At 46.4% G+C, this 15,122-nt stretch overlaps 1 protein-coding gene across 2 annotated transcripts in view; it reads left to right on the top strand.

The window, feature by feature from the left end:
- LOC133139215 (mitogen-activated protein kinase 14A) overlaps positions 1–15,122 on the top strand; it is a 41,351-nt gene that overhangs the window by 23,537 nt on the left and 2,692 nt on the right. Inside the window, exons 6-11 of one of the 2 annotated variants that reach the window (XM_061258609.1) lie at positions 749–796; positions 2,078–2,192; positions 3,708–3,779; positions 9,605–9,684; positions 11,048–11,126; positions 13,410–13,583. In XM_061258609.1, the coding sequence (XP_061114593.1) occupies positions 749–796; positions 2,078–2,192; positions 3,708–3,779; positions 9,605–9,684; positions 11,048–11,126; positions 13,410–13,583 (568 nt within the window). Of the gene's footprint in view, positions 1–748; positions 797–2,077; positions 2,193–3,707; positions 3,780–8,789; positions 8,870–9,604; positions 9,685–11,047; positions 11,127–13,409; positions 13,584–15,122 lie in introns of both variants that reach the window. The other variant, XM_061258611.1, reaches the window with a different exon arrangement.

Below are 15,122 nucleotides of genomic sequence, written 5' to 3'. Positions count from 1 at the left end.
TTTGTGTTTTACTAGGCCCTTGCGTGACTGCGCTTTGGCCCACCGCTGTGGTTTTACAGCCGTTTATAAACACACAGAGCGGAGGGTGGAGGCTGACTCTCCCCTCATAGGACCGGCGGTAAGGGAACTAGGCTACATCTGCGGCGAGATGGAGCCTACCATAGATATCCTCTTGGCCCTTTGTTTGTTGAGAAGCAAATAAAATCAGCATTCAGATGGATTAAAAGGATCAGCCGTCTAAAAGCTTTGCGGATTCTAAGATAGCTCTTGCTCTCTTTACACACGTGTACTGTTGTGATATTCTGTTCACGTGTTGTTTTGTTAGAAGTTTGGGCTGCCTTCACGGGCAGCCGATGTATTTCGTTTTTGCAGTGTGTTTCTCCTTTGTCCTGTTAACGCCTACAGTACTTCTTAGTGTCTCGTGTTGACAGCGCGCAAGAACATTTCCTTGTTCTTAGTAGTTTTGCGGGTAAACGTTTGGCCCATACCCACCGTTTATAAAGCAGAATCTGACTCCCAGAGAGAGGAAGCTGCTGGGTGTGGTTTGTGTCCCATCACGAGCGCTGTTTCAGCGAATTGAGGAACTGGCCGTGATTCTGTAAGCAGGGGTTTTGATGTAGAGAAGTTGCATAGCTCACCCCGTGTTGTGGCGCTGTGCTTTTGCTAATAATGGTAAGGTGACGAAACGTCACGTTGTGCTTTGCTAATAGCAGCAAGGTGACGAAAGTTTGCCTTGTGCCCTCTACAGGACCTGAAGCCCAGCAACCTGGCTGTGAACGAGGACTGTGAACTGAAGGTAAGGGGGGATATTGGAGGGGTCGAACCGGAGGGTTAGGGCCGTTTTATTCTTCTGCATAGAGAGATTCGCGTTGTGTGGGGCTGGTTGCACAGTCCGCGTAATGAGAAGTAAAAAGTTTTTTATTTATTTTTTTATGTGCTGATAAAGAACGCTGGTATGCTGAACCCTCTTCAGCCTGCCTCTAATCAAACCGGCTCCGTATCTGTTCTTTGAAATTCACATCGAGACGTTCTCTGACTTTACGCGAATGACCGTTATGCCACGTCACGGCGCCCGTCGACCAATCGTCTGCGAGCGGCACGTGGGCAATGGTTGGTAACTACGCGCTTTTTAGATTCCTGGGGAGGTGCGTGACACAGTCTTCGCGGACGCGGTTAGCTGCCTTCCCGCATGCCACACATTCCGCACAACCCCTACGCGGACCCGCTAACACACGCTCCCTGCAGAAGGCTAGACCGGCCCTGAAGAATGGCCTTGTTGCAGAATGGCTAAATCCAAGACTTATTTCCTTATTGCAGCTGGTGAGCAGCTTTTTTTTTTAAATAGAGAAGGACAGGCTGTTGCGAAAAGAGTGACAGGAAATGTCTTAACGCTTCCCTAAGTTTCCGCTGCTTGAAGTTCAGGTCCAGATAAGAACGGAGCTAAAAATGTCCACACGTTTGGAAGTGTCGCGACGTGAGGAAACAGTTACAACATGCTGTACAGAGATACATACACAGAGGAGTATGTATGACTTTTGGGTGCCACCCCCTGCCCCCTTTTTTTGAGAGCCAATATCTCTAGAACGACAAATCCAACGAGGCTAATGTTTTCCATGTTCTCTACTGAATATCTAAGAAACATTTACACAAAGTTTGAGAAAAATTGGAGTGATAACCCCAAACAATTGTCGAATTTTGACGGAATGACCCGTCAGATTTGTCCAAGACATTGAGCTGTTTAGTACTGTGTAGATACTTTCAAAGTATGTATGTTCAAAGTACAGGTTTCCCCTGTCGTGTGAAGTGTTGAGCTGTGGTATTTACATGGTAAAACCTACATATCTGACCTGGTGAAAACTTGACTGCACCATGTCAGTTTTTATTAAATATCAAATAACATGTATTCAGTGGATCAGCATTTGACCTGAGTTTGGAGATTTTATAGAGCTTCCTCTGTTTGCGGATTCGCTTGTGAATTCGGTGGTGCCGAATTCCGCCGAATCTCCGCTCCAGGATAACAGTGTTCCCCAGGTCCTGTCCGTGTGTTCAGGATGCCTGCCGTCTGCGTCCGTTTCAGATCCTGGACTTTGGGCTGGCCCGGCACACTGACGATGAGATGACAGGCTACGTAGCGACCCGGTGGTACCGCGCTCCTGAGATCATGTTGAACTGGATGCACTACAACATGACAGGTATGTGTGTGTGCCTGTGTCTGTCTGTCTCTGTATCTGTCTGTCTTTCCATGCACATGCTCTGGTGGGGGAGAGCACATAGGCGCACACTTCACCTGTAAAATTATAAACTGGAGGAACTGCAGACATCACACTCGCATCAGAGGGATGCTTTACCAGGGGGCACTCTTTGTAAAGCTCCTGTGTGTGGACTACTGTGTGTGGACTACTGTGTGTGGACTAAATTTGCTTGCCTCGTCACGCTGAGAATTTGCCTGTCTGCCAGAATTGCTGTTAAACGAATCTGACTCAAGTTATTTTTGTTAGACTTTTCGGATGTGCCAAACATTTTACTGTGAAGAATTATGTGAAAAAACGAATTCTGTTAGTGACACTGACAGACTTGCGTTATGCTGTATTTTAGATGCATAAATATTTATACATTTAGATGCATTACGTAAACATGTAATCAGCTTGCTCTTGTTAGAATTGTCTTTTCAAGTTTGTTTTTCATGTAACCGGCCAGCTGACTGTTGTCAACAACATGTTAGTTTCAATCTCAGTTTAGTCCAGTTATATTTCATTTTTCTGCAGCCAAAGCCCTTCTGAGAAACCTTTTAAGGCGTCTTTTATAAGTGCTGCGGTAATTAGTGATCATTAACTTAAGTGCTTTTAATTGCATATCTGCAGAAGAGAATGTGATGCATCTTGACTATTTGGCACCAGTCACTGTTCGAGGCCGTCTTAAAGTTGCTTGTGCCAAAAGTGCCAAAAGTGCTGGGAACACTGTGAACCGAACAAATATGCATTCCGTTCACATTTCAGTAATAAGTCATTAATTATTTAGCTGATGCTTTTATCTAAAGCGACTTACAATTCATTCGACGAGGCAGGGGACAGTCCCCCCGGGAGCACTCTGGTGTTAAGGGCCCCGCAGCTGTGCAGATCTTATTGTGGCTGCTCCAGGCTTGAACCACAAACCTCTCCGGGTCCCAGGCACTTAGCCACCTTAACCTTAGCCACTAGGCTATAGTCGGCCTCATTTTAGCATGATGTACACCGTTTAGTGTTTTTATATAAACAAGACATTCAGATTAAGCACTTTGCTTAACAGTACCCAGTGCCTGAGCTAGGAATCTAACTTTTAACTTTTGAGTTGCATGCCCAAGTTGCACTTTGTTCTGTTAAATTACATAAAAAATAGTAATAGCCAATTCTAATATATGATAAAGTTGTAATTTAGTTTTTCCTTCTTTTGTCAATGTTTCTCACCTTTTCGGTGTGTGTGTTTGTGTGTGTGTTTGTCTCTGTGTGCGTGTCTGTGTCTCTGTGCGTGTCTCTGTGCGTGTCTCTGTGCGTGTGCGTGTCTCTGTGTGTGTGCGTGTCTCTGTGTGTGTGCGTGTCTCTGTGTGTGTGCGTGTGTCTCTCTGTGTGTGTGTGTCTCTGTGCGTGTGCGTGTGTCTCTGCGTGTGTGTGCGCGTGTCTCTGTGCGCGTGTCTCTGTGCGCGTCTCTGTGCGTATGTGTCTGTGTTGCAGTGGACATCTGGTCTGTGGGCTGCATCATGGCTGAGCTCCTCACCGGGCGGACGCTGTTCCCTGGGACCGACCGTATCCTTCTGTGGTTCTGTGGTTCTGTTCTGACCGTGGTGGCGCCACGGTCCCCCGCGGCATGAAGACGCTCGTTCTGAATGGGGGGGAGTGGCCCCATACAGCATGCTCCATCACCACAGGGGCCAGTGGTCACCTGGTGCGGTTTCCCCAGCAACGCCCCCTCTTCCCTCCCCCAGCCCCTCCACACAGTGGACACCCCCAGGGCTGGAATATCGGCCATTTTGCTTTGAGCGTGAAGCGCAACCTGCTGTCACGAGATGGAAGTCCTCCTGGGCTTCCTGTGCCTCCACCCCCGCCCCATTCTCGCCCCGCCCAATTCAGAAAGCCAGTCTAAACAACTCCGCTAACCAACAAAAACAAAATCTTCTCAGAGCATTGGTTGGTTCTTATTCAGTTTGTGATTTGCTGTTTCAGTGCAGACCCCAGACCTGCCCAGAACACGGTTTCCTGAGGAGCCAGCTGCTCTGTGTGGCGCGTGGGCTGATCTGAGATCCGTGTCTTTGGGCAGTGTAAAGCGCGAGGGGTTGAATTTGGAACAGAAATCCCCTCCTCTTCCAAGCCTTCATTTTTCTTGGTTGTTTTCACTGGGTCACCCTGTAGGACAGTCTGGGCGTCTGGAGTTTGGTCTCTCTCTGTTCGGCTGGGCGTCTAAATGGTCGGGGAACGGTGGGGGGGTTGTTATTTCCTGTGTTGCCTTTTCGCCCGAGCTGAGCGTCAGATACCATCGCGAGGGTAACCGCGGCGACAGCGTTTCTGCAGCTTCACAGCACACATCAACAATAAAACGTTTGGGTAACGCCTGCCCGTAAGGCTGACATCACACCGTCATACGTGACATAACCGCTGTCGCCAGATGGCATAACTGGTGACGTCTGGTTATGTCAAATGACATACAACCGCCATACTTTTATCTGTACGTTTTATCGGTCGTAGCATTTACATTTGACATCAACTGACATCATCTGTTATGCCACCTTGTGAAAGCTGTTGTGTCACGTGTATGACAGTGTTCCATCAGCCTTGGTTCAACTGAAGTGTTACTCGATTTTCCTTGTATTCCGAAGGCATTGCCTTGTTGGAAAAGCAAATCTTTGATGGATTCAGGAATCTAATGACTTGCTTTTCTCCTGTCGAATATTAATTTCAGGCAATGGATTTTCCCCCTTAACAGATCGGGGATTACCCAACTGAATAACTGGTTGGGTAATGAATGGTTCAGAATGTTTTGGTACATTGATTGTGTTATACAGAGGGAATGGCACTGTGGTTAGTGCACTGTATATTGCTGTGTATGTTTTGTAACTTGCCTGTATGGGAAATATTTTCTCTGCTTAAAGGGTCAGATAAAATCTGTCTGTCTGGCTTTAGTTCTTTATGTATTTGTTTGTATTATTATAATTTGGTAAGTGTACCTGTTTTTCTGTTATCTATTCATTTGCATATTTGAGTGACTGCATTGGGTATTTGAGTAGGAGGGTGTTTCTTGTATATTTAAAGGTGTGTGATATGGTGTGTGTGTTCTCAGGAACTGAAGGGGTTGCCCCCCCCCTGTCATGTGATATGGGTGTGCCCACTCTCAGGGACTCTTGCCCCCTGTCATGTGATATAGGTGTGTGCGCTCTCTGAACTCTGCTTCTGGCTTGCAGGGACATTGGCTTTGGGTGTGGGGCTGCATGCAAGGCCTTCTGGTGAGCCACCAGTGCCCTATCTTTCCATGTCTCTATCTCTATCTCTTTCTGTATCTCTCCCTCTCTTTATCTCTCCCTCTCTCTCTCCCCTCTCCCTCTCCCCCTCTTTGCCCTGGCTCCCTCTCTCTCTCTCTCTCTCTCTCCCTCCCCTCCCCCTCTCCCTCCCTCCCTCCCTCTCTCTCTCTCTCTCCCCCTCCCCCTCTCCCTCTCTCTCTCCCCTCTCCCTCTTTCCCTCTTTGCCCTGGCTCCCTCTTTCCCTCTTTGCCCTGGCTCCCTCTCCCTCTCTCTCTCTCTCTCCCCTCCCCCTCTCCCTCTCTCTGTACCTCTCTCTCCTTGCTCAGTAGTGTTGACCACACTGCTTCCTTCACTAAGTGCACTTGCTGCTGCTTTGCGGCCTCTCTTTCTCTTCCCCTGCCAACCACATTTACTGACACAGCTGTTCTGAGCAGGCAGGCACAGGGTTGTGTGTTTGTGACCGACTAATTATCAATGCTTTATCTTTTAAAGGACGCGCATTCACCTTTTCCCCTTGCTTTCAGCATGTGCCAAAACGGTTTCTGCACAATCACTTCTTCTTTTCTTTTCTTTTTTTAATCATTCTGTATCTGGCCAATTCCACTGTAACTGATTTTACAACTGCTGGATATTTGGGTGGTCAAGCCCAATACTGCTACGTAATGGAGACTGATAAATGTTAGTTCATCCTGAGGGTTATGAAAGCGTATGTAAATGTAAATGTAAATGGTTGGCATTTATATAGCGCCTTTATCCAAAGCGCTGTACAATTAATATGTATGTCAGTCCCTTATGTAGCTGTATTGGACTTTAATACCTCAAATATCATGCAGGTGTAATGTCGGTTACCATGGTTGCCCAACTGTTTCAGAGAGTCTTTTTTTGATAAATCTTTTTATGTGAACAGTCACAGACTGTGTTCATACCAAGTTCAGGCGAGTACAGGACTGAGCAAAGGTCTTCGGCACCTGTATAACCTTCTGTACAGATAAGATTCTTTCAAAAATAATTCAATGAAAGGTCCAAAATAAACATACTATACATTTCACATTACATTTTAGTAATTTGGCAGAATAGTTCAATTTGGCAGAATAGTATTAATTTTTTGTGACCACTCTTCGGCTTAAAACTGCATCACTTCTCTGAGATAGCCAACGCTGTCCTGCAATTCAGACAGTGGTTGTTCCAAGCATGTTGGAGAACTTGCCACAGTTCTTCTCCAGACTTTGGTTGGCTCCTTGCTTCTGATCTCAGACTGCCTTGATCAAGTTTTTATGTGAAAAGTAGTAAATTGCTTACAGTAATATGTAACTTAAAAAAAAAATTAAATACAAAAATCTCTCTGTAAAGTTAAATCTTTTGTAAATGAATATTTGGAAATCTCAAATGTGTTATTTTATACTAACACACAAAAAAGAAAAGAAACATATATATAATAAAGTCTAGGGTGCCTAAGATTTCTGCACAGTACTGTACATGCTGAAATTTTAGTCCTCTTCCTGATTACTGGTGCATGTGCCGCCTTCTCTGATTTGCCACTGATGATTTTCTCATAGCCAATCAGACGAGGCTGAGAGACTTGCCATGGGCTATCTCTGGGCAGCATGTTGCTCGTTGTGAAGCTGCTGTAAACTGAAGTATTTGTTATGACATGAGTGCAAACAACACCCAGGTACAGTATAAATAGCTTGTGCCTACATTCTGTAGTGAGGCAGACATTTTTCTGTCATGTGATTGCTCATCTTGGTTAGTAACTTGTAGTTTTTGACAGTTATTTAGTGTCTGCTGGTGTGTTTTCCAGTTTTGCCAGCACTAATAGAGTAAATGGCATCTTTGGAAGTAGACCTAGGTGCAATGTGCATTTCAAACACTTAAAAATACTTGGATGCTGGTCACTAACTCCCTGTACATTTTACATGTTATGCGCCAAAGAAGACTTTCATGCTGAAAAGTCTCATTGAAGAATTGGTAGTTACCTGCAGAATTCTGAAAGGAAAAGGAGTTAAAATAATAGTTAGGCCCAGGTCTGTTGGAAAATTGGGCAGGACAATGCCTGTGTGGGGCTACTGGGATGAAAGTGTTGTGTGGGCATGCAGGTTTCTGCAGTTCAGAGGTCAATGGCACTGATATTTATTATTAAAGGCTCACACGCTTCAGCTTTCTCTTCCTGGATTTAGTATAGAAAAAATACATCGCAAAAAGCAGTGACGTAGGATTTTTGAGACTAATTCCCCCTCTGCTTCCTAAGGATCTCTCACTGGTTTGGGCCTTTAAGTATCTCTCACTGGTTGGGGCCTTTAAGTATCTCTCACTGGTTTGGGCCTTTAAGGATCTCTCACTGGTTTGGGCCTTTAAGTATCTCTCACTGGTTTGGGCCTTTAAGTATCTCTCACTGGTTTGGGCCTTTAAGTATCTCTCACTGGTGTGGGCCTTTAAGTATCTCTCACTAGTTTGGGCCTTTAAGTATCTCACTGGTTTGGGCCTTTAAGTATCTCTCACTGGTGTGGGCCTTTAAGTATCTCTCACTGGTTTGTCGAGTCACTCGGCAGTAATTTCGCAGTGTGTGTGCCAGCGAGCTCTGAAATGTGGAGAACTGCATGTGAGCTGATCTCCGTAATCCTTGAGAGCCGCCATTTCCTCTGCTGCTGAACGTAGTGCTAATAGAGGAAGTGGGAGGAGAAGTAAGAGGAAGCCAGTTTTTGTGTTCTTTTTCTATTCTTCCTTTCAAATGGTTTGGTCCTCTGGTCAATGGTATTCACTCTTGCCTTTGGAGAACCACTGGGCGTGCACGTTCTTGCTCTCCATCTATACCGATGGATTGCAAGGTAGTTGATTGCACACCCAGCTATGCCAGCTCAGTTTTTAAGCTAGTTTAGCTGGGCATGTGCTGTTCAACCAAGATCATCTTGCTGGGAGCTGGTCAGCCAGCTAATGCTCGTAGCTTGTCTGAGCTGGTAGCTGGTCAACCACCTACCAGCTGTTTCAAACCCTAGCTTGAGCTGTTTATTTTCCCAGCAGGTCAGTTAACTCTTCTCACTTGGTTTCGTGTGTCCAAAATGTCCACCGATTTTAAGGTTAAAACGTGGAGCAACCCGCCGTCCAGCTCTCTCAGGGGCAGGAGTGAACTCCCGTGGTGACCATGAACTCATAAGCTCAGGTCTCCTGCTCCCCGTCACCGTGTGCCAGCTCCTGTAATATGAAACCGTTGCAGTGACTGTGTTCACCGCTCTTCCTGAACCAGCCCTCCCTCTCCAGTGGCTCCCCCCCCTCCTCCCCGCCATTTTCCTTTATGCTGGGTTCGTAGATATTGATCAGTTGAAGCTAATAATGCTGCTCGTCGGAACACCAGGGCCCGAGCTCTTGATGAAAATATCTTCAGAGTCTGTGAGTTTTCAGTTTGTTTGGTTTTTTTGCCTGTTTCGTTTGCTCCTTTTTATCCCTTCTCCCTAACGCTAAGGCGAGACCTGGTAACGTTCCCCGACCCCTTTACCATAGCAACAGATCCATTTGTGTGCTTCTGCAACTCATTCCTTTCCTTTGGGTTGTGGGTTTTTGTGGGTGGTGGTGGGCTGCCGGGTGGGACAGTGGAAGGTGGAAGGACCCCCGACCTTGGTTTCTTGGTGTGATGCCGTAATTGGGATAGAATTGTGGTGGGGAAACTGACATTTGGGGATTCGGTCAGAGAGGGAAGTAAATAAAAACTAACGTGCTTATCTTTCCATAGCTGTGCGGCGCTCCTAATCGGTGGGCTGAGCCTGGCTTCCTCTAACGATCGCTGTGTTTCTCCTCGTGCTCCTCTACATGCTCTCCGTTCGAACTAAATGCACGTTTGTCTTCTCTCTCTCTGACGCAGTTCTAACCTTGCACGCTTTGCTCGAACTGATGTCTTTTTATTTTTCTTCTTGACTTTCCCCCCCTTTCTTTTCCAAGCCCCACCTCCCCCAAAAAATACATGGTTGCGATTATTACGCATTACAACTCCCCCCCCCCCTCCTCATTAACAGGGCCTCGCGTCAGTTTGGACGTTGAGGGACGGTGCATGGGAGGCGTGTTATTTCTGTCTGAATCCACTGCTTGTTTAACTTGTGTGCTGAACGGCCCTTGACCCCAGCTCCGTAGATATAAACCAGCTTCAGCAGATAATGCGCCTCACAGGAACACCCCCCGCCTCGCTAATAAGCAGGATGCCAAGCCACGAGGTGAGCAGGACACCCCCCCCACCTGTGTTAAAACCCTGTTTCTCTGATTTGGGGGGGTCTCGTCAATTGATTTTGGGGGGTCATCGCATCAAATCTCCATGCCCAGAATGGGGAGAAAAAAAGAGAGAAAAAAACTCCCAACTGAAATATTTTCATTCCGTTACTACCTGGGTTCCTAGTCCTCACTAGTCTAGTCTAGTAAATTGTGTTTTTGTGCGAGGGTCAGCCGTGTGTGTGTGCGTGCGTGCGTGCGTGCGTCCGTGCGTTACTGGGTCCGTTCTCCGCTCTAACCTGTAGTGTCCGACCCTCGTCTGTGTGGAGCAACCATCGTGAAAGGGAACGTTGGAAAATGAGGATGCGTAGATTTATTTTTGGTCTCTTGCGCATTTGAAGTGTCTTTGAAAGGGCGGTTTGCACAATACATTTTCAGCAAGGGAAAAGGTGTGACAACACTTTTTTTTTTTTTTTTTTTTTTGTTGGTGGACGCACTGAAAAGTCCTGCCTTTCCCTTCAGTGTAATGCGCCACGTAGATCTCCGTCTCCTAGATCGCCCTCATTTTTCATGCGAGAAGTCCCGTCATTATCAGACCCACCTCCGCCCCCTCCCCACCTCCACCCCCTCCCAATGCCTGAGCCCTATTTGAGCTGTGTGGTGTCTCTGCTAACCTCCCACAATGCACTGCAAAAACCTGCTCGGTAATGGAAGCGGTCCGCCAACAACGCTAAGTGCTCGCCTGGCCCCTTTTTGTGCTGTGGCGGCCGCTTGCGGCACGCTAGCGGGGTTGAAGTGAAGTTTCCACGGGCACGTGAGAGCCTCTCGCTCGACGACCGAGCCTGCACGGCGATGACGGCCCCGGGGGGCCCTCTTAACTGCACGCACCGAAAATCCAGCTCCTTAAAATAGACCGGGCCTCGGCGTCCCACTCTCGGCCTTATCTGACGACGGTCACGCCCAGGGAGAGTGGGACGCTTGATGATTGGAGCTTCTGGGGGTTTTGTTTACTGTGTGGAGTTTTTGCAGCCTGTGAGGCCCACCTGTCTTTCCTCCTGCTCTGCTGAAGTCTGTCTCGCTCTGTCTCTGACCAGCATCTCTCTCGGGCGCGCCAGCCCTGACCCGCTGTTCACACGCGCTCACAGTCGCCGTCGTCTAGGAACGGCAATAACTTCGAGTCACTGCATTTCAGCTCATGGGTTTTATGTTTTTGTTTTTTGTTTTTTTCTCATTATGATTGTCGCTCTTGCTTTTATCGCGACTGAGTAACCCCCTCGGGAGAAAATATGTAGCCTGCCTGTGATTCTTGATGAGTCGTCTTGTCATTTTGGGGACTGGAAGTGCTAAATTCCCCCCCCCCCCTTCCCCCAGGCGAGGAATTACATCAACTCACTGCCACAAATGCCCAAGAGGAACTTTGCTGACGTCTTCATTGGAGCGAACCCATTGGGTAAGCTGGGTCATGTGACCCTCCTCTGTTTGTCCGGCCTTAGAACAGTGTGTGGCTCTGCCAGAGTAAGGAGGAGGGGGGTGGGGGTGGAACTGTCTGTATCTGTGTCTCTGTGCAGGGTGTAGTCTGCTCACTATTAAAATGCTATTAAAGTAATTTTTTTTCTAGTGGTTTGTGCAATGCTGTACAGTTATATTTTTCCATAATTCATTTTGAGCTGAGAAGCAGTTCAACATCTTACAACATTTAGTATAAGTTAAAAACTTACCCTTGGAGTTTACCCAAGTTTTGTTTGAAGTTTCTTTGGGGATTTCAGCATTGATCAGTCAATTGTGAAGTTTCATTTTTAGTTTGTTACAAATGAACACTTACAGTGAATCAATTTAGAATGTCATTCATTACTAATTTAATAATTACCACTGCTTACTTCAAATTTAAGAATTTCTCCTGTTTTTATCTGAGACGCACGTAATGACTTAAGTGGTTCATGTACTTGAGTGCTCGGTTTATGTAGTTAGCAGTGTGCTCCCTTAACATTCTTGCACCTACTCTGCAGAACCTAACATGGCACTGTTAATGGGAGAACTTGCATCATGTCTGTGGGGGCAGCCTTTTGGATACTACACGCCCAGTAGAGCGGGTACTACACGCCCATTAGAGCATGGTTCGGATACTACACGGCCAGTAGAGCGGGGTTCATATACTACACGCTCAGTAGAGCGGGTATTGCACGCCCAGTAGAGCAGGTTTTGGATACTACACGCCCAGTAGAGCAGGTTTTGGATACTACATGCCCAGTAGAGCAGGTTTTGGATACTACACGCCCAGTAGAGAGGGTACTACATGCCCAGTAGAGCAGGTTTTGGATACTACATGCCCAGTAGAGCAGGTTTTGGATACTACACGCCCAGTAGAGAGGGTACTACATGCCCAGTAGAGCAGGTTTTGGATACTACACGCCCAGTAGAGCAGATACTACACGCCCAGTAGAGCGGGTATTGCACGCCCAGTAGAGCAGGTTTTGGATACTACATGCCCAGTAGAGCAGGTTTTGGATACTACACGCCCAGTAGAGAGGGTACTACATGCCCAGTAGAGCAGATACTACACGCCCAGTAGAGCGGGTATTGCACGCCCAGTAGAGCAGGTTTTGAATACTACATGCCCAGGAGAGCGTGGTTTGGATACTACACGCCCAGTAGAGCAGATACTACAGGCCCACTAGAGCGGGTTTTGGATACTACATGCCCAGTAGAGTGGGTTTTAGATACTACACGCCCAGAAGAGCAGGTTTTGGATACTACACGCCCACTAGAGCGGGTTTTGGATACTACACGCCCACTAGAGCGGGTTTTGGATACTACACGCCCACTAGAGCGGGTTTTGGATACTACAAGCCCAGTAGAGCGGGTTTTGGATACTACACGCCCACTAGAGCGGGTTTTGGATACTACACGCCCACTAGAGCGGGTTTTGGATACTACACGCCCACTAGAGCGGGTTTTGGATACTACACGCCCAGTAGAGCGGGTTTTGGATACTACACGCCCAGTAGAGTGTGTTTTGGATACTACAAGCCCAGTAGAGCGAGTTTTGGATACTACAAGCCCAGTAGAGCGGGTTTTGGATACTACACGCCCCTTAGAGCGTGGTTTTGGATAGTATGCGTCCAGTAGAGCGGATAGTACACCCTTAGTAGTGCGGGTTTTCTTTGGCGAGTTGCAGTGAACCTCTGAGAGATGAACTTATTAATAAAAGAAGCAAAATGTTAATTGTTTGAATATTGCTTACATTCCTGTCGTTTTTAAAAATAAAGCAACCCTCATTTGGGAAACACTGTGGTCACTGACATTGAACCCCCACACGCCATTGACTGTGGCAATTGGAACCAATTTTCAACCAATGGCCTTGAATTATTGTACAGCGACACAATGTTGCAACAATGTTTTAACACCAAAATCTTACCTATTGTACCTTTAAGGCATAATTGTGTGTGCTGCTTTCATTTTAGAGTAGTGTGTGTTTACATCAAAAATAAAAAGTCTGGAGCCTTCAGATGCAAAATAAGCCCTTAGTGGTGTTTTTGAAATGGCACTGCACTAAAGACAAGGTACAAAACGACAGTTCTTCTAGTCTTCCGACAGGTGTGGCTAATAATTGACATGGGTCACATGCTTCAATCAAGACCAAAAAATACTTGGAGATAGGCTACCAGAACACTGTGTGGGTGTTTAAAAGTGTCAGCAAGATGGCTGCCTCTGAACAGAGCCCTTTCCTTGGCAGCGGTGGACCTACTGGAGAAGATGCTGGTTCTGGACACGGACAAGCGGATAACGGCTGCTCAGGCGCTGGCCCACCCGTACTTCGCCCAGTACCACGACCCGGAAGACGAGCCCGAGGCTGAGCCCTACGACCAGAGCTTCGAGAGCCGCGAGCTGGAGATCGAGGAGTGGAAACGTGAGTCTCGCAATCGCCGCCATGATGATGATGCTGATGAACTGTCATTTTTCCAGCAGAAAACGGTCAACTTGAGATGAGACTTGAAGGGCCAGCCAATGAGAGCAGACGGTCAGAAACTGGACAGTGCACATCGCTATGAAAAAACGTTAGAAAACCGCCTTGTCTCTTCTAAAGTTGGCTGTTTGATGTAGATGGGGTTCAAAAGAACCATGAAAGCCCTTGATGCTAATCAGTTTGCCTAAATTGAGGGTAACCTGTAGCTGATTCCATTCCAAAGGTGCATAGAAGGCGAAGGAAGTCTTCCCTAATTCAGTATTCATACAGGGATTATAGAGAGCAACCGCTTCCTGAGAGCAAGTATACCGCCCAGTAGGTTTAAGCTGAAAAAGGGAACGGATCTAAAATGGGAGCTTTTCTAACATTACTACTTTCTCCTGCAATGTGCAGTGTGTGTTCTGACATTATCACCAGTAATAAAGCTGACTACACTGTAATGCACTGCATCAGTAAGTTTGAGGGTACTGGCAGCAGCATGCATATAGATTATATCAGCATAAGAGATTTCAGATAAAGATGTTTTTGAACAACTTCTAATCTAAAAGCCCTTTTTGTTCCTGTAGAAAAAAACCCAATTTATATTTCAGCTTTTTCACCAACTTTTCATGTATTTTAAAAGAGAAATTTTCATCTAACCAGCTACTTAAATACTTATAACAATGGCTTCTCAGAATTTGGAAACAATCAGTAGTTTGGATATAAACATTTCTACAATGTTTCTCTTAAGATGTACTAAAGAGCATATCATTTGCCTTGACTGGGTTAAAATCAGCCTGTAAATTTACTGAGGGTTGTGTAAATGATAGTATCAACAGAAATGAACAGAACGATTTGAAATGAATGAGCCCCAATCATATGTGTAAACCGCAACGCACCTAATATAGAACCCTGGGGTATGCTTTTGCAAAGCTACCCTAGTACCCATCCGTGTCTATCGCTTATGTTCTGTCTGTATGCTGATCCACTTTCAGGCATTGCTATCCAAATTGACTTTGGCTTCTCTAAAAGAAGTGTGATTTACTGTCTCAAAAAGGCTTTTGACGAATCAATAAATCGGGCAATCGAATGAAGAGACATTAAACCTGCCTGACTCACCGTGGTCATTAAGGACTCCATGGCTCATTTTGGAAAAGTTGCAGTGTTTACCCTGGTGTCACCGTCAAATTCCCACAAAGCACTGTCTCTCCACCTGGCCACCTAATCACCCGCTATATTGGCATCCCATGATCCCTTGCATTCCTTCCCACTTTGTTCACCAGGTCATCACTGTGCAAGAGACTTTTGGGGTACCTAGCTGTTTAAATAAAGCATAAAGAAAATAACAATTTGTACCAACAGAATTAACCCGTTCAGTCCCAAGCCCAATATGAAAGTGGCTCCACCACGGGGTTTTGGCTTTGGTTGAGAAAATTGAGAATTCAGCAGGGTTTTAATCGGGACTCAAAACAATAGTATGGCAGTCATTCTGACTGGTTAAAA

Source organism: Conger conger, chromosome 10 (genome assembly GCF_963514075.1).
Source record: "Conger conger chromosome 10, fConCon1.1, whole genome shotgun sequence".
Taxonomy (NCBI): Eukaryota; Metazoa; Chordata; class Actinopteri; order Anguilliformes; family Congridae; genus Conger; species Conger conger.
The sequence above is the reverse complement of the archived record's forward strand: the minus strand, read 5'-3'. Positions and strand labels throughout refer to the sequence as shown.